General features: G+C 40.5%; 1 protein-coding gene across 1 annotated transcript in view; it reads right to left on the reverse strand.

The window, feature by feature from the left end:
• LOC142098450 (uncharacterized) overlaps window positions 1-18711 on the reverse strand; it is a 126648-nt gene extending 107937 nt beyond the window's left edge. The window contains exons 1-3 of the mRNA XM_075181296.1: window positions 18357-18711; window positions 17160-17483; window positions 14643-14981 (exon numbers count right to left, since the gene is read on the reverse strand). Coding sequence (XP_075037397.1) covers window positions 14643-14981; window positions 17160-17483; window positions 18357-18711 — 1018 coding nt within the window. The remainder of the gene's footprint in view (window positions 1-14642; window positions 14982-17159; window positions 17484-18356) is intronic.
• Window positions 18712-19694: the final 983 nt, after the last annotated feature.

Consider the following 19694-nt stretch of genomic DNA (forward strand, 5'->3'; position numbering starts at 1 on the left):
AAGAGACTTATGCCTTTTTGACCTTGGATGTGGAGACAAAATATTGAAATATACTCCAAGAGTTGGAGATTAAAAATATTTAAAATGCCTAAACCAAGGATTCCAGCATTACGGTTTCTGATTGACTCAATTTCTTTCATTCTTACACATAATTATTTAATTTTTGATCATTTATTTTATTTCTGGGTGATGGGTATAGCCATAGGGACCCACTTCGCCCCGAGCTACACCAACCTATACATGGGTGACTTATTTATAATTTGGAAAGAAGGTGAAGCACAGGCACTATCGTTTGTCCTAGCATTCAATACAAATAATTATAATTTGAGATTCACTTATCAATACCATTTTTTAATCATGTATTTCTTGGATCTCTACCTGAGAATTGTAGATTTGACCATTACTACTATGGCTTATAAAGAGAAGGTAGACTTTACGACCTATCTACATTACAAAAGCTCACATTATAAACCATGGAAAAATAATATTCCGACGGGTCAGTTGTTGAGGCTCAAACGCAAGTGGTCTTTACATGAAACTTTTCAGATATAAATTAAAGAACTGATGCAAAATTTTAAAGATAGGGAATATCCTCCATATATTCTAGAGAAAACATTTAAGGAACGAAACCAAATAGAGAAAGTCTGCTACTTTTAAAATAATCCCAATCAGAGAATAGGTTGAAAGATAGATTACAAAATAATCACATTAGCTCTCGGAGTCAAGGAGAAGGAGTTATTCATAATCTTTTTGGTGAAACATTTATTTCCGGGATCAATACAAAATCTAGAGAGGTTAAAGGGATAGTTAATAATAATTATAAGACATTACAGCAGGACTCTACACTTAGAACTATTCTTCCACCAAAACCTAATGTGATTTTTAAAAAAGGGTTAAATATTAAATATATCCTAGCACCTAGTGCATTACCTGAACTTATCTGTAAAAAAGGAGAGAAGACAAATAGCTGGCTCCAATCAAAACCTGTAGTTGTTACAGATATGGGAGTTCAAGAAGTTTAACTTTTCAACATATCTGTAACAAGATGAAAATATTTGTATTTAAAGATGTACAGTATCATGTAAAAGGATTTATAGATTGTTATATGAATTATGTGATCTATTTTCTTAGATGTAGCTATAATCTGCTATATGTGGGGAGAACTACTAGCTCTGAAATTGATTCCCAATCTAATCAAATTATATGTAATAAAGGCCAGGAGACTGTTTTAGTAATCATTTACATTGGTTTACTATAAGCCTGTAAGTAACTAATACCCCTTTCATACTGCACCAAAATACCGGGTTTTTGCAGAGGCATGCTGAAAAACCCGGTACTTGGGGCAGTATGAACAGTCCCCTCGCAAAATCCCGGGTCTAAAGTCCCAGGACTTAGACACGGGATTTTGCGAGGGGTAATTCCCGTGTTGGACACGGGTCGCCTGCACTATGAATGGTTTAACCCGGGTAATTACCGGGTTAAACCATTCATAGTGTAAAAAAAAAAAAAATGTTAAAAAAAAAAAGTGTTTAAAAGAGATTTTAATTAAAAAAAAAAGACTTTAGAAGTGTTTTTATAACTTACTTTTACGCTGGGTAACTGTAAGTTATAAAAACACTTCTAAAGTCTTTTTTTTTAATTAAAATCTTTTTTAAACTTTTTTTTTTTTAAAAAGCCGGGTCGGGCAGGTGCAGTATGAACCCGCCCGACCCGGTAATCTCCTAATTTTTACTGCCCTGTGCCCCGGTAATATCCCTGGTTAACTACTAAAGTGGTATTAGTCTTCTGTAGGTGTATTGTGATACTAAAACAACAGGTGGCTGAAGCAGTTGAGAGCCAGTAATGAGATATACTTGATGTGGAGTCTTAAGATTGACTCCCAGTTGAAGTGAATTGTTTTAAATATAATATTTTTTTCATTTTTGATTTTTATGATTATGGATCTAAGCTGGAATTTTTATTTTCATTATATTTTTCATTATTATTTCTCATTATGTAGATTATTTATTAATTATAAGGGTGTGAATTTGGATATTGAACTAATTTAATTAAATGATATTGAACTAAATGTCTCCTAGAATCCTTATTTATTTATTTAGATTTTTTACAAGTTATTTTGTTTTTTACGTCTTGTCTTTCACCAATGCAGAGGCATTATCTTATATGTGTTTTTGATATATGTGTGTGTGTAAACTTATTTGTAAGATACCACCTACGCAGATAAATTCAGCTCGCAACTGTAGCAATTGATTAATTAGAACAGGCTATTCAAAGTACATGGTTACTTATGCTTCTCATTTTACCAAATGGAATTTTGCATTTTGAGAGACTTGTCCCTCTGATGAAATCACCGACTGGTAAAGAAAAGCAGCAGAATGTTTATATTAATTATACCTATCAGCGACTCCACTCCTTTATATACTGTGGTTGTTACTTCCTGAATCTGTATCATCTAACAACAGTGTGAGCTACTTTAAAATAGATTGGGAAATTGACCCTGGATCCTCTCATACCATGGAATTGTACCAGCCGCCAAGTGTTTCAAAGACCGAAGCTTAGCACTACTGCTACAACTCATCTGTTCCATTCTAGAGGGGTAAGCTGTCTAGTTCCCACTATGTCCCACCCACAATGTCCCATCGGCAAGAGTGGACTAGCCTCCCCAATGTTCTTGAACCTATCACATTTTTATTGGGCCAATGTGTTGATGCCACAGTTAACTGGTGAAGGTGACAGAAAGATTACATTCCTTGACTTAACATCATTCAGATGATGTGCTGTGTCTAATTTCCTGCAACAGACAGGGGGAACTACTGATTACCTCATTGTCAACATTTGCATAAAATTGTGATCTGGATTTGGATTGGACATTTCAGACAATTGGTCTATAGCCAACACAAGCAAACTTGCTTCTACTGTCCTGTTATTTTAACACAATATGTCAACAGTCTATATTTCTAATACATACACTATTGCAGGTAATTATAAGGGCAAAATGTACCTACTAAGATGAAATAACAATACACATAATTAGGGCTGCCAAGAGGAATTCAGGGCCCCGGTACAACAAATTCATGGGGCCCCCCCTTATAGTTGAGCAAGCAAAAAAAATTTGCATGGGTGTGATCACACGATTGGGGGTGTGGCTATGCGCCATTGGGGCGTGGCTAGCGCATCAAAATCACTAGGTCCTGAATTTACTGGACCGTGACATTTGTACAAGCACTCCTGAAGGACATCTAGCACCCTTGTGTAGTATAGGAAGAATGCAGTGTGTACAGAAAGAGTTCAGTCTTGGCCTGCGCCCACTGGGCTCACCAAACACTCACCAAACATTGCCATTGTCCCTACTAGAATCACAACATTTCACAACTATGCTGCTCTGTCCTACCTGTTCTTCTCACTTTTACCACATGTGGTTGCTGGTTTCTTTAGTTGCGGCTTGTCCGGATCCTGGAATGTTGGAAGACCTATTTGGAAAAAAAAATGGCTACGTTTAGAAAATTACAGCCAGCCCCACCGTTAAATCAATAGCATCCATGATTAATAATTAGGCCTTCCTCCAGCCCCAACATTAAAATAGTATTCCCATTACCCCGCAAACAAAATAGCAACCATTAATTAGCCACCATCTACCTCACACACACTACATTGCCAAAAGCTCAGTGCCATCACACACACATTACTGTGCCCCTTTATCATCACCACGCTATGCCCCCTTATGATCACAATGCACCCTCCATGCTGCCTTTGCCCCTTTCTTCATCCCCCTGTGCCATGCTGTCTTTGTCCCTCTTTTCTTTAAACCCATGTGCCATGCTGCCTTTGTCCCCCTTTCTTTAACCCCCTGTGCCATGCTGCCTTTGTCCCCCTTTCTTTAACCCCCATGCCATGCTGCTTGTCACTCCTTTCTTTAACCCCCTGTGCCATGCTGCTTTTGTCCCTCCCTTCTTTAACCCCCTGTGCCTCTCTACGTTTCTCCTTCCTTTCTTTAACCCCTGTGCCATGCTGCTTCTGTCCCTCTTCTCTTTAACCACTCTGTGCCATGCTGCTTTTGTCCCTCTTTTCTTTAACCCCTCTGTGTCAAGCTGTCCCCACCCCCCCGTTTTTTAAACCCTCTTTGTAAAGATGCCCCCCCTGTTTTTTAACCCCTCTGTGTAAAGCTGCCCCCCCATTTCCTTCCTTCACTTACCTTTTCTTCTCTCTTCTTTCATGGTCCGCTCTGCTGCCCTGTGCTCCATTGCTCCAGACTGACTGAATGCTGGGCGTGACATGATGACGTCACACCCGGCATTCAGACAGTCTGGAGCAAAGGAGCACAGAGCAGCAGAGAGGAGGGACGCCGGCGCCGCGATCACGTGAGTATGTTTTGTTGTTTTTTATAACTACTCTGCTCCCCCCACCAACGGCCGAGCCCCCCCCCCCCCCCCCAAAAAAAAAAAAAGAAAAAAATGTATCGGTAGTTAAAAAAAAAATGTAAAAAAAAAAATCGTCGGCGCTAGGGCCCGGGCTGGGTCCCCTGACATGCCCGGCCCGGGTAATAAGTACCCGCTCCCCCCCCCCTCTCGGTGGCCCTGCACATAATACATTGATGCTCTGGTGTATATACTTAGACTTGGCCAAGGATTGAAAAGTACATTAAACTGTGAGAAACAGGAGAGGACTAAAAGTCCTCTGTCCAGTGGGACCCGGTTTCATCACAATCATTGTACCACACACATATGTGCACAGTTCAGAGGTGTTTTAAATAAAGAATAAATACAGCAATTGATGTCATTAGGGGATCATTTAGTGCAGAGGGGTTTCTCTGCGCATATAAATTGTCATTAGGAGATCCACTAGTATACTTCTTAAGTAGTGTGGATTAGACTGAAATTTAAAAATAAAATGTTTAAGCTAAGTAAATGCTAAGCTCAATCTTCTAATCAAAATACTGACACTTACATTGCCCTAACATTAACTAAGTCCTAAATCTGAAGTTACACCAAGTTTTAATACAAGACCAACGGTAAGTGTATAAAAACGCTGATTTGTGGCATTTTTACGGGCGGGTTTTAAACAGCTTGATGTGTTAAAGACAAAACCGCTGATAAACTGCTCAAGAACTCCTGCTTCATCCAACAAAGCGTTCAACATCGCAGTCACGATTTTTAACTTTAACGACATACAAACCGCTGAACATTTGAAGCAGCGGTTTCATGGAAACCCCCAGCAAACTGTTTGCTGTTAGAGCGATCTTGCTATTCATAACATAACAGGAGGCACAACTGACTTATGAATTATTGTGGCAATCATCATTTTATGATTATATTATGACTATGTCTTATGTTAATAAAGCAATCTATAGAGACTATTCCATAGACAAAAAACCTTACGGTTTAATATGTCCGATTAAGGCTCCTTACACTTATACACCATCTAAAAATGTAAGAAAACAATTGAAACTCTTCCAATTAATATAACAATAAAGCAAATCAGATGTATTTATTGTTATATTAAAATAAACTAGTTTTTATTTTACATTTGCTGTGGGAGCATATTTTAATTTTATGTATATACCCTTTGCAGCTTTGTTCTAGCGCTCTCTATGCTTAAGGTTTACACTACTGAGTAGTTTACTGGGAAATTATTATTGAATAAACCCTAAATTTATACAGGGAAGCATTACATTTGGCTGTAGAAAAATATGAATAAACAATTGGATTCACATAAAATATAAGAGATGTTTGTTAAACATTTTGAGTTGTCATGTAGCAGTCTAGAAACATTGTGTAAGGTAATTGACCTAGCAAGTTTTCCCAGCCAGAAAATCTATAAGCTAGTTCTATGCCCTAACCCTTATTGTATGTAGGATTGTTGCCGTTGGTGTTGGCCCATTGAAACATATCAAAACCTCATAGCATCAAGGTAGGTAAGTAAGGGTTGATTGAACAAATTTGTTGATCTTAAGTGTCAATTGTTTCTTTTGTCTGTGTTTTATGGAGTTCTCGCCCCTGGCAAAAGCAATACACATGTGAAGTGGGACACATACTTGTAGGTGTAGTCTGGGATAGGAAGAGAATTCGGACTCAGGGATACATGAGTTTTAAATAATTGCCATGTACAGCTTATACTGATAATTTATAAATGAGTTGGGACAGTTTCTTACTAATACTCTGGTCATGAAAGATAAGTAAGAGTCAGTTTAAGTAGTGAAGAACATAGTACAGGAAGATAGGTGGGCAATGGACAGGTCAGTCAAGCAGCTTGGTGACAATACTAGTTTGGAGAAACTCAGATTCTCATCTGGTGATCCCATCACATGGTAACCAGCTAGCTAAATATTATAAATAGTGTTGGGAAGTTTTATTCAGTCCAGGTTAATTGCCAGATCACAGCCTAACTATCACTGGCCTGCATTAGTTTTATCTGAATTAGCACAGAGAGTAACTTGTATATAATTTGTTTTCTAAGTCTCCACCCGGATGTGGGAGGAGCCTGCACTATTGTATTACCTGAGAGTATAGATCTTATTTGAAAGAACGGTGATAAAAGAAAAGGGGAAGTGACCGAAATGATCACAAGTGAGTGAGAAGAAAACAGAGATGCCACAGTCTTAACATAGTGTCTTAGTAGAGAAAAGAGTTCTATTAGAATTACATTAACTTTACCTTTATTTATTAGTGGCTAGATATTTGGGCTCCCTGCCCCCATGCTGTGCGGGGAAAATTGTCCAAATAATTGGAACAATCTCCCTTGCTCTATCAGAACTTCCACCAATCTGTTTCAGATGGAAATTAAAAACGCACCTTTTCTTAAAAGCCTATCCCTTCTTTCCCCTTCCTCCTTCTTGCTTTGTGTGACTCTGTCCCCATTTCACCCTTGTGTCTTCGGTATGTCTGCCCCCCTCCCTTTAGATTGTAAGCTCCTTTGAGCAGGGCCCTCTTTCCTTCTCGTTCCACCACTTTTAACTTTGCTCTCCATTTACTCTGCCCACCTCCCGTTCGGCCTTCTGCCCACTGACTCCACTCTTGTTTTTCTCTGCACCCCACAGTGGCTCTTAATTTGTTAGCTGCGCCAACCCTCTTGGTTTTCAGCTTGTGCTGAATATACATCACCCTTTCAGACTCTATTTTTAGCTGTGCTTTGAGCTACCTGAGTTATAGTGCTAATTGTACTGTTTTACCTTGTACTGTCCTATTGTTTGTTCCTGTACGGCACTGTGGACAATTTGTGGCTCCCTATAAATAAAAACTAAAAATAATAATTATCTACCAGTGTATGATATGAGCAGACATATTGAGGTACGATAGCTGTCTTATTAAACTACGCCATGACCTCCAATTTATGGTCACAGGTTGTGAATTGCAACAGGGCTACATAAAGGTCATCAATTACTAACACTGTTTGTTGTCAACAAGAATCCTTCAATGTAGTGCAAGGGAATGAGGATGCCCCATTACTGCTGTCAAGCTGAGCTGCCTGACATCCCCATGTGGGTATATATAATAGTAAACATTAAAGATTGTGCCACCCCACATCTATACTACTGAGGACTATATAAATTAGGGATGTGCACCGGCGACTTTTGGAGTCTCGTGTTTTGTGTTTTGGATTCGGATTTGTTCGATGTTTTGGGTTCGGATTTGTTTCGCAAAATACCTGCCGAAAGGTTTTGGTTCGGATTTATGGTTTTGGATTCGGATTTTTTTTGAAAAAAACATAAAAAGTGTAAAAATCAAGTTTTTGGGCTTATTTTCACTCCTACGCTATTATTAACCTCAATAACATTCAATAACAATCATTTCCACTAATTTAAAGGCTATTCTGAACACCTAACACCTCACAATATTTTTTTTTTTTTTAGTACAAAACGTTGCAACGAGGTATCTTTCTGGACTGCGTAGAGGAGTGTTCCCCACAATATAATTAAAAACCCATTAACTGGTCTGAATTACACCCAAATATAGTATCTGGACTGCGTAGAGTAGTGGGCACTGGGCACCACAATAAAATATATAGAAAACCTTCAACAGGTCTGAATTACACCCAAAAATAAGTATCTGGACTGCGTAGAGTAGTGGGCACTGGGCACCACAATATAATATATAGAAAATCTTCAACAGGTCTGAATTACACCAAAAATTAGTAATCTGGACTGCGTAGAGGACTGGCCACCACAATATAATATATAGAAAAGCTTCAACAGGTCTGAATTACACCCAAAAATAGTATCTGGACTGCGTAGAGTAGTGGGCACTGGGCACCACAATATAATATATAGAAAACCCTCAACAGGTCTGAATTACACCCAAAAATAGTATCTGCACTGCGTAGAGGACTGGCCACTGGCCACCACAATATAATATATAGAAAACCTTCAACAGGTCTGAATTACAGCCAAAAATAGTATCTGGACTGCGTAGAGTAGTGGGCACTGGGCACCACAATATAATATATAGAAAACCCTCAACAGGTCTGAATTACACCCAAAAATAGTATCTGGACTGCGTAGAGGACTGGCCACTGGCCACCACAATATAATATATAGAAAACCTTCAACAGGTCTGAATTACACCCAAAAATAGCATCTGGACTGCGTAGAGGACTGGCCACTGGCCACCACAATATAATATATAGAAAACCTTCAACAGGTCTGAATTACACCCAAAAATAGTATCTGGACTGCGTAGAGGACTGGCCACTGGCCACCACAATATAATATATAGAAAACCTTCAACAGGTCTGAATTACACCCAAAAATAGCATCTGGACTGCGTAGAGGACTGGCCACTGGCCACCACAATATAATATATAGAAAACCTTCAACAGGTCTGAATTACACCCAAAAATAGTATCTGGACTGCGTAGAGTAGTGGGCACTGGGCACCACAATATAATATATAGAAAACCCTCAACAGGTCTGAATTACACCCAAAAATAGTATCTGCACTGCGTAGAGGACTGGCCACCACAATATAATATATAGAAAACCTTCAACAGGTCTGAATTACACCCAAAAATAGTATTTGGACTGCGTAGAGGACTGGCCACTGGCCACCACAATATAATATATAGAAAACCTTCAACAGGTCTGAATTACACCAAAAATTAGTAATCTGGACTGCGTAGAGGACTGGCCACTGGCCACCACAATATAATATATAGAAAACCTTCAACAGGTCTGAATTACACCCAAAAATACTATCTGGACTGCGTAGAGTAGTGGGCACTGGGCACCACAATATAAAATATAGAAAACCTTCAACAGATCTGAATTACACCCAAAAATAGTATCTGGACTGCGTAGAGTAGTGGGCACTGGGCACCACAATATAATATATAGAAAACCCTCAACAGATCTGAATTACACCCAAAAATAGTATCTGCACTGCGTAGAGGACTGGCCACTGGCCACCACAATATAATATATAGAAAACCTTCAACAGGTCTGAATTACACCCAAAAATAGTATCTGGACTGCGTAGAGTAGAGGGCACTGGGCACCACAATATAATATATAGAAAACCCTCAACAGGTCTGAATTACACCCAAAAATAGTATCTGCACTGCGTAGAGGACTGGCCACCACAATATAATATATAGAAAACCTTCAACAGGTCTGAATTACACCCAAAAATAGTATCTGGACTGCGTAGAGTAGTGGGCACTGGGCACCACAATATAATATATAGAAAACCCTCAACAGGTCTGAATTACACCCAAAAATAGTATCTGGACTGCGTAGAGGACTGGCCACTGGCCACCACAATATAATATATAGAAAACCTTCAACAGGTCTGAATTACACTGCACATACGGCTGCTCCTCCATCCTCTCCATCATATACATGTTGGAGTTTCAGCGTGTCAAAACCTCTTGTTTTTGATAATGACAGTGCATTTTGAATATTTTTTGATTTGCCCCACAACACTGAATGTACTTTATCTATGATACGCATCTATCTTTCTTGACTGCGTAGTGTGGTGGCCCCGGTACACAATTTGGTACCGAGGCCACAATATAATTAAAAATCCCTCAACGGGTCAGAATTCCACCAAAAAAGGGTATGGACTGCGTAGTGTGGTGTGCCCGGAACACAATTTTTTACAGCGCCAACAATATAATTAAAAAGCCCTCCACGGGTCAGAATTCCACCAAAAAAGGGTATGGACTGCGTAGTGTGGTGTGCCCGGAACACAATTTTTTACAGCGCCAACAATATAATTAAAAAATTGGGCATCAACTGTCACCGTTGTTTAATATCTGATACACCTAAATATGGACTGCACAGTGGAGTGACCCCGGTAGTAAATTATGTGCCGGGGCCACAATACCTCCTCCAACTTCCAAGTGTAGTGTTTATAAAGACAGACAGCGTCGAAGTGTTATTTGTTGACTTTCTTAACCCTAAAATTGTCCCTGTTGCAAATATTCGTGCAATGCAGAGTGACTTTTTCATTTAAAGACTCAAGCTTTCAAGTGTAGTGTTTATAAAATATAAACAACAATACAGTAGTTCTAGAGCACGTCAATACCTCTTGTTTTAAATTATGACAGGGCATTTTACTTTTGGTTTAATTTCTTGAATTTGTTGAAATTTGTTTTTACTTTTTGAACATGGCAAACGACTGTTGAATGGTCATATAATGCAAAAAAAAAAGTTGCAAGATGGAATTGTCCTTGGGCCCTCCCACCCACCCTTATGTTGTTGAAATAGGACATGCACACTTTAACAAACCAATCATTTCAGCGACAGGGCCTACCAAACAACTGTGGCTGAAATGATTGGTTTGTTTGGGCCCCCACACCAAAAAAACAATTCATCTCTCCCTGTACAAACTAAACAGGCTCTACTGAGGCAAGATGTCGTCGTCATCCTCAACCTCTGATTCCTCTCCCCCTACAGTGTGTACTTCCTCCTCCTCACACATTATCAATTCGTCCCCGCTGGACTCCACAACCACAGGTCCCTCTGTACTATCTGGAGGGCAGTGCTGTACTTCATTGAGCAAATTTATTATTCATTTTTATAAACATCATTTTTTCGACGTTGTGAGGAAGCAACCTCCTTCGCCGCTCACTGACCAGGTTCCCCGCTGCACTAAAAACTCTTTCCGAGTACACACTGGAGGGGGGACAACTCAGGTAAAATAGAGCCAGTTTGTACAGGGGCTTCCAAACTGCCTTTTTTTTCCTGCCAGTAACAATATGGACTGTCTGACATGTCTATTTGGATGGTGTCAGCAAAATAATCCTCCACAATTTTTTCAATTGTGACAGCATCCAATGCAGCGACAGTAGACATGTCTGTAATGGTTGGCAGGTCCTTCAGTCCAGACGAGATGTTATCAGCATCCCCGCCAGCCATAGATGTGGAAGAAAATGAGGGTGGAGGTGTTGGCATGTCACGGTCCTCTTCAGAGGACAATCTCCTGACCAGCAGGTCTTTGCACCGCTGTAGACTTGTGTCCGCCGGAAACAGAGACAAAACATACGCTTTAAACCGAGGATCGAGAACGGTGGCCAGAATGTATTCCTCTGACTTTAAAAGAGTGACCACCCTCGGATCCTGGCAAAGCGTACGAAGGGCTTCATCCACAAGAGCTATATGCTTGGTGGAATCGCAATGGTTTACCAGCTCCTCCCTCACTTTCTCCAGCTGCTTCTGCAACAGCCTGATCAGGGGAATGACCTGACTCAAGCTGGCAGTGTCGGAACTGACTTCTCGTGTGGAAAGTTCAAACGGCTGGAGAATCTTGCACAACACGGAAATCAGTCTCCACTGCACTTGACTCAGGCGCATCCCCACTCCTTTGCCTATGTCGTAGTTGGCTGTGTGGCCTTTTGCTGCTCCTCCATCCTCTGCAGCATATAGAGGGTAGAGTTCCAGCGCATCACAACCTCCTGTTTGAGGTGATGGCAGGGCAGGTTCATGGTTTTTTGATGTGCCTCTAGTCTGCGGTAGGCACTGGCTGAATGCCGAAATTGTCCAGCAATTTTGTGCGCCACCGCATCTCCTGCACACCCCTGTCACTCTTGAGGTAATGCTGCACCACCAAATTAACGGTGTGGGCAAAACATGGGACGTGATGGAAATTGCCCATATTTAATGCCCGCACAATATTACTGGCATTGTCTGACACCACAAATCCCCAGGACAGTCTAAGTGGGGTAAGCCACTGGGAGATAATTTCCCTCAGTTTCTCTAATATGTTGTCAATGTTGTGCCTCTTATTATAGCCTGTAATACCCAATGTTGCCTGCCTTTGCACGAGCAGCCGTTTTGTAGATGCTGCTACTGATGCAGCTGCTGCTGTTGCTGCGGAAGGCGATGCATCTACCCAGTGGGCTGTCACAGTCATATAGTCCTTCGTTTGGCCAGAACCACTTGTCCACATGTCCGTTGTTAAGTGGACAGTGGGTACAACCGCATTTTTTAGAGCACTGAGGACACTTGATCGTACTTCTCTGTACATTTTTGGTATCGCCTGCCTAGTGAAGTGGAATCTCGATGGAATTTGGTACCGGGGACACAATACCTCCATCAACCCTCTAAATCCCACTCCACTGATGGCGGACACCGGGCGCACGTCTAACACCAACATAGCAGTTACAGCCGCAGTTATACGCTTTGCAATAGGGTGACTACTATCGTATTTCGTGGTCATGGCAAACGACTGTTGGACGGTCAATTGTTTTGTGAAAGACGTAGCAGTCTTACGACTTCCCCTCTGGGAAGATGACCGACTAACAGCAGCAACACCAGCAGTGGCAGTAGTAGGCGTACCGCTGCAGGATTCCTCGGATGAATCCCGTATTGAAGAGGACTCAGTGTGGCTGGTGACTTGGGCTGCAGGACTGAATCTGATGGAGAGTGTGGAGGAAGTTGACGAGGAGGGTGTTGCTGGTGTGTATCCAACAGGACCACGGGATTTAGGTGTCCCTGTACCAATGAGGGTCCTAGCCCCAGTTCCTGAACTAACCACTGAACTATGAAGGTTATTCAGGTGACGTATAAGGGAGGATGTCCTTAGGTGGGCAAGATCCTTACCCCTGCTTATTTGAGCTTTACATAAGCTACATATGGCAATACAATTGTTGTCCAGATTGGGATAGAAATAACTCCAGACCGAAGAGGTGCATTTTTTGGTCTTCTGACCAGGCATGACAATGGGCTTTTTAATCCCATGGACATCAGCTGTTTCCCCCACTGCTGCCTCATTTAGAATAACCACATCACCATACTCATCCTCAAGTTCCTCCACAGCGCCAGCTACATCAATAGCCTCCACCCGAGCCACCTCTTCCCGTACAGTGATGCGAAGGTCAGGCTTGACAACCACCAACACCCTTGGACTCGCCTTGGGGATTTGTGATAATGTCTCTTTAGAAGGCAGAGTTGTTTGCTGAGTTGTTGCTGACAGCTTAACTCTCTTAATTTTTTTGTAGGGGGGGAGGAGGAGGGCTTAGTTCCTTGGGTGAAGCTGAACCACTAGTCATGAACACGGGCCAGGGCCTAAGCCGTTCCTTGCCACTCCGTGTCTTAAATGGTATATCGGCAACTTTACGTTTCTCCTCAGGTGAGTTTAACTTTAAGTTTCTCTTTTTGCTACTTTTACTGGACTTGTGCTTCTTGCATTTTACATGCCCTGTACTAGCAGATTGGGCATCGGGCTTGGAAGACGACGTTGATGGCATTTCACGTCTATGTCATGACTAGTGGCAGCAGCTTCAGCATTACGAGGAAGTGGGTCTTGATCTTTCCCTACTTTATCCTCCAATTTTTTGTTCTCCATTATATGTAGCACAAGATACTGCAGAATGTGTGAACTTTTTAATATTGTAGTAACAATGGACTTATACTGCAGGATTGGTTTTGCAAATTTTGTTGGAATTATTTTTTTTTAGAATTTTTTTTTATTATTTTTTTTGATAACTTTTTTTTTATTTTTCAAAAACTTGGGAAGAATGGGGGAATAACTATGCCCTTAGAAGCACAGAGCACAGGACACAGCACCACTGGACTGAACAGGACCCAGCAGCACCACTGAACTCAGAAGGACAGAGCACAGGACACAGCACCACTGGACTGATACTGCAGAACACAGCACAGCTCAGCACAGCACTAAACACCACAGCTCAGCACAGCACTAAACACCACAGCTCAGCACAGCACTAAACAGCACAGCACGAGATCTACCAGGACAGAGGACCACCTAACACACCCTCCCTCTACCCTGATCAATGCCCGAGTGAAGATGGCGGCGACTAGTGGGGAATTTATAGGATCCGAGTATCGCGAGATCCGACAACGGGATTATGACTCGGAGCCTCGGTTTCAGATTTGAATTTGGCGCCAATACCCGGATCTGTCTCAGATCCGACTCGGATCGGCAACGTTCAGGTGGGCTCGGATTTCCGAAATCCGAGTGCGCTCATCTCTAATATAAATGAGGAAATTTTCTATGCTCTGCTGTTGTCTTTCCACCTTTCTCATGTATGTGCTCTTGAATCAGTCAAACCCTAGAGTGAGATATCTGGAATCTGAAGCCAGTCAGTGGTCATATCTTACTAATACCTGGAGTTAATCAGTCTTTTATATTGATATTTATCATCTGTGAAGTGTGATCTGTGCAAATGATTTGAAGTGAAACACTCACCTATGACATAGAGTTGCCCTGTGCTTCTCTCTATGGGTTTCTCCAGTGAAGGATGTTCCACCCGACATATGTATTCTGCCCCCTGGTGGCTTCTTACTGTGGGGGTGATCACTAGTTTGGATGTACAGCTATATGTGTTATCTGTATTTCTATGTGATTGGATGTTTGTAGTAGACATAGTATCAGACTCTTCACATATCTCCCGATCTTTTCTCCTCAGCCATTTCACAGTGACAGTGTCCGGGAAATACTCTGAGATATTACACTGTAGGGTGACCGGGATGTCGTCAAATAATTTAGGTGTCTTCATCTCTTCCACAACAGGATTCCATTTGTATTCTGAAAAAGAATACCTGAAGAATGTTACATTAATTTACAACATCTTGCAATATATGCATTTTGAACTATATAAGTTTTATATATGTTTATGTAATCTAGACAAATCATACAATGAATGCAGGTAGTCTTCCATTAGCCCAGTGGTGGGACTGAAACTTTTAAGGGACCTGCGAGCAGGTTTAATACATAGGATGCGGGAGAGGTTCATTTATTGTCCTCTGATGTATTAAAACTAGTAACCAGTATGTCAGTATTGTTGAGGTGCATGTATATCAGGGTTTCTAACAAAAGATTAGGTGAAAATTTTACCTCATGCATTTACAATTAAAGGAAGCTGCAGAGACGAGGTTCTAACTTCACCTCATGGCTCCCAATCTGCTCTTCCTCCCCCATCTCCTGTTACTCCCTACTACCTCTTGTACCTCTACTACCTCTTGTGGAAACACTGACTATACCCCTGAATCAATGATTGCAGGAGGAATCAAAGTGCGATACATGCACCAATCACCTGTGCTTCCTCCTGCACTCACTGTATTAGTAGCACGGTGACTCAGAGAGTACAGGTAACATGGAATGAAGTGACATACTCCCCCTCTCCAGTCATTACTGTACCTGTGCTGTCAGTAACCTGACTCCACAAATTGTACAGGGGAGGAACTTAATGAGTGGAGAGAGCTTAGGAGTGGTGGGTACAATCTCAGATGGCATAAAAGAGAAGCATGTCCCTGATCTATATACCCACAGTTTAACATATGCAAATCTCTTTAAGACACTTCATGACTCCAGCCACACCACACTCACAGAGAAGTGTATGTTAGTGAGCAGAGTTCATGTGCCGCAATCAATATTAACTTAATTTAGAGAAGCATTGGATCTGCAATTTTGTACCATCTAGAACATCATAGTTCATCTTTCTGTGCAGCGTTCACTATACTTATATAATAACCTTATTATAACTTATATATAACCTGTGTTCACTGAGAAACCATCATTTTGGCCCAGTTTACTAATAGAAGGAAATATGAAAACCTGACACTCCCCATATATTCATTCACCTTCTATCTAACAGCTCTTCCTAAGATTTCTATTGCCAAGTCATAGTTGATTGCTAAAGTAAATGTAGCACTATAGCAATAAATTAACTAAACGGAGAAAAAGGAAAATCATTATAAAACTATGTCCATGCTGCCTGCATAATACTGATTCCCTAGACATGTGAATAGTTTTCCTATAGTATAAAGATTGTTTACTGTCCTCTCTGGGGATCTGGAGAAAACTCTCCTGGTCTAACTACCCTTTGCGAAGCCAATATACATTTTTTTGTAATCCCCAAACTGGATTTACTTTGACTGATAAATGTGTAAAACGTTTCCACATTTTCACTCTCTTGATTGGCTAACAGTTCTATAGAAAAAGTGGATTCCTCGTCCTCCCTTATTGACTTTTGAGCTCCACATCTTAGAATGTTGTAGAGATCAGCTGCTCATAGCTTTTTATAACTTTGCCTATATAACAATCCCCCTACACTTAACCCAGAACTGGTCACAACTCAATCAAATCTTACTCTGATTAATGAAGTCTGGCTCAATGAAATCCACTCCAGATCTCTGGAAACAGATTATATTCTGCAAAACAACAATTAACCAGTTGTGTGCTCGGTCTGTGTTCATAGGCAGAAATCTGCTGTAAAGGAACATACCGGCCTTTCCTTGGTGGGTTACATAAATAAAAAAGTACAATAGAAAGCAAAAACTTTAATGACACCTCTGCTGGAGCAGATAAAAGCAAAATAACACACTGTCACTGAGAAAGAGCACAATAATTATCACCTTAAACATATTTTAATATTATTAACTAATTATATTTTATAAAAATATTTTTAAGGTGATAATTGTTGTGTTCTTTATCACAAAAACAAGAACAGTTTTAGCAGCTATCAAATATCCACTCTCACAAAACAAAATAGTCCAGCACATCATTGTGACTATCCCTTAATCCTGTGGATCACCCATGCATGTGCACCTATCTTCCTGCACAAGACTTGGTCACTAAGCCAAGGACGTTATCTAGTTATAATGCTACTTGCTGGTCCCTTGAACAGTTCTGCAGTTATGAAATGACCCAGTATATTGTTAGATACATATATAGACATAGAACCTTATATAATCCTCCTCTTACCTGGATCTCTGATTGACAGCTCTTTGTGTCCTGGTTCGTCCAGCGATTCATGTTCCCAGGATACGTGTACTCTGAATCCTGGATCCTTGAGGAGATCCTCAGACATTCTGACCTCACTACAGACATTAAATGTTCCATCAGGATTCTCTGTAAATGTTTCAGTGGATGTTTCATTGGATGGAATCATTTCTTGTGATTCCCCCACTCCACATGTCCAAGTGATGTTGATGTGTTTGGGATAAAATTTGTCCAGGAACATTGAGTACTTCAGGTTTGCAGAAACTAATAGACTTTGGGACATTGGCTGTAACAGCTGGGGTTTTACTGGAAAATGTAAAAAAAAAAAAATAATTTATTGTAAAGATCAGAATATGAATGGACTAGAATAAAAAATGTCACATTCTGTAGTAGGATACTGTACATATTCTAATACATCAAATATACTCAAACATCTTCCTATAAAAAGGTCACAATCCCCCGTGTTTATACAGTAGAACAATCACCAATTAAATTATTGCAAATGCTGAAAATGAAAAAAACTGTCCCCTTATTTTGAGTTTGTTAGCAAATGTGGAGGTTAAAACATTTTGGGTCTCATTTAGAGTTAAGAGTAAGTCCATCTGAAAGGTAACATTCTGCACCTTGGCAAAGCCGTGTTATTCTGCATATTCCAAGTGTGCAGACAGATACAGAGATGGGAGCAGGCGTATCCGAACTAATCTCTAAAGCAGGCCTGTCCTACCTGCGGCCCTCCAGATGTTGTGAAACTACAAGTCCCAGCATGCCCTTCCAGCTATCAACTGGTTGTCTACCGACAAAGCATGCTGGGGCTTGTAATTTCACAACACCTGGAGGGCCGCAGGTTGGACAGGCCTGCTCTAAATGATATCTGTGCGTTACATGTAAAAGCAGACAGTACAAAAAAACTTGCATTTACTCCCCTTGCATCGCAACATGATTTGTCCAGAAGCAACTTTGCTCCCTGTAGCTGGAGGTGCTCCTAACTGTAAATTTGCGCATTCAGGAGAAAGACAGGTGAAGAAAAGACTGGTGATATGTACGGCATGATTAATGATGGAAATGATTTAGATACTGTTACGCTATATTATTAGAAATGTGTTTCTTCTCACTAGATAAAACAGTGAGGGAGCAGACATTAATTGCAGACAGACTTTCATTAATGATGATAAAACTTACCATAAATAGTTCTACAGTGAAATTTCTTCTCTGTGCTCCTCTGACCAGAGACGTATCTACAGATGAAGGTCACATCTCTGTGAGCCTCCATATAGGGTATAAACCTCAGGGAAGATGAGTATAGATGTCCCTCTCTCTGTGATTTGATTATATAGGATGTGTCCACCAGCCTCTCCTCTTCCTCTATATCTACTGGCTGAGACTGCTGGATCTCATGGACCTCCCCTGCTCTCCTCTCCAGCCAGGTCACATGTATGTCCTCTGGGCAGTTGGTAGCTGTACAGTACAGGGTGGTTTCCTCTCCATGAAACAGCTTAGGAGGACCCTCAATGTTCTTTACTGTGAATGTTCCCATAGCTTCTGAAATGGGGTTTTACATGTTCAATAAGTAATTTCAATAACAGTCACGAAAAAATATATTTTAAAGTCATAATTTGGTGTTATTCCCACTATATTCTTTTTTAAAACAAAGTGATCTAAATTTCGGTTTATTACCTTTTCTCCTTTGTTTTACTTTCCACCAAAAGATGCCGATAACGGCTACAGATATCAACAAAACTGCAATGATACAACCAACAATAATGCTCACAGTAGATGTTTCATCTGCAGGAATAAAAAGATAACAGTGTATGTGAGTAGAGGATAAGTTCTCATAAACATCACATCATGTTGTCCTATAATTTGATATTACACATGGTTCAACTATAGCAGTTAAGCAAAAATATGTAAAATATATACTGAACATCAATCAGGAGGGGACAATACAAGACAAGACTAGCTGATGTTTTCCTGAAGACGTTCTTGAAGAGAGACATGTTGGACTCTGCAGGAGAAGGTTTTATTCCAGTGCTCATTAGTTGGTGTAATTACCATAATGATATTTACACTGCAAATGTGTTTTACTGTGGGTTACTCACTACCACTTCATCTACAAGCCGATGTCTGCCAATATCTGGAGCTAAGAGTCCAGTGACTTTGGAATACCAGATATTCCTTTTTAGTTATAACCTTGTTAGTTATCGACCTTCTTGGCATTGCTGTAAAGAGCATAACTACATTTTGATCATTTAAAATGGCTTTTCCTCTCAACTTCTGAGGTGGGGGCAATTATCCCAAGACCCTTTCTGATTTCACAATTCAGCAAGGTTCCAGCACAGGACTTACTAGAAGTGAAAAACAGATTCTAATAGAATTGTTGAGGCACTGGTTCCATCAGGAGGCTGTCACTTAGTCTTGCATTGGAATAATGTCTCCTCCAGTACAACAAGACAAAGATGGAATGAAGAAAACAGACATAAATATATATATATATATATATATATATATATATATATATAT

This window comes from Mixophyes fleayi, chromosome 7 (genome assembly GCF_038048845.1).
Source record: "Mixophyes fleayi isolate aMixFle1 chromosome 7, aMixFle1.hap1, whole genome shotgun sequence".
NCBI lineage: Eukaryota > Metazoa > Chordata > Amphibia > Anura > Limnodynastidae > Mixophyes > Mixophyes fleayi.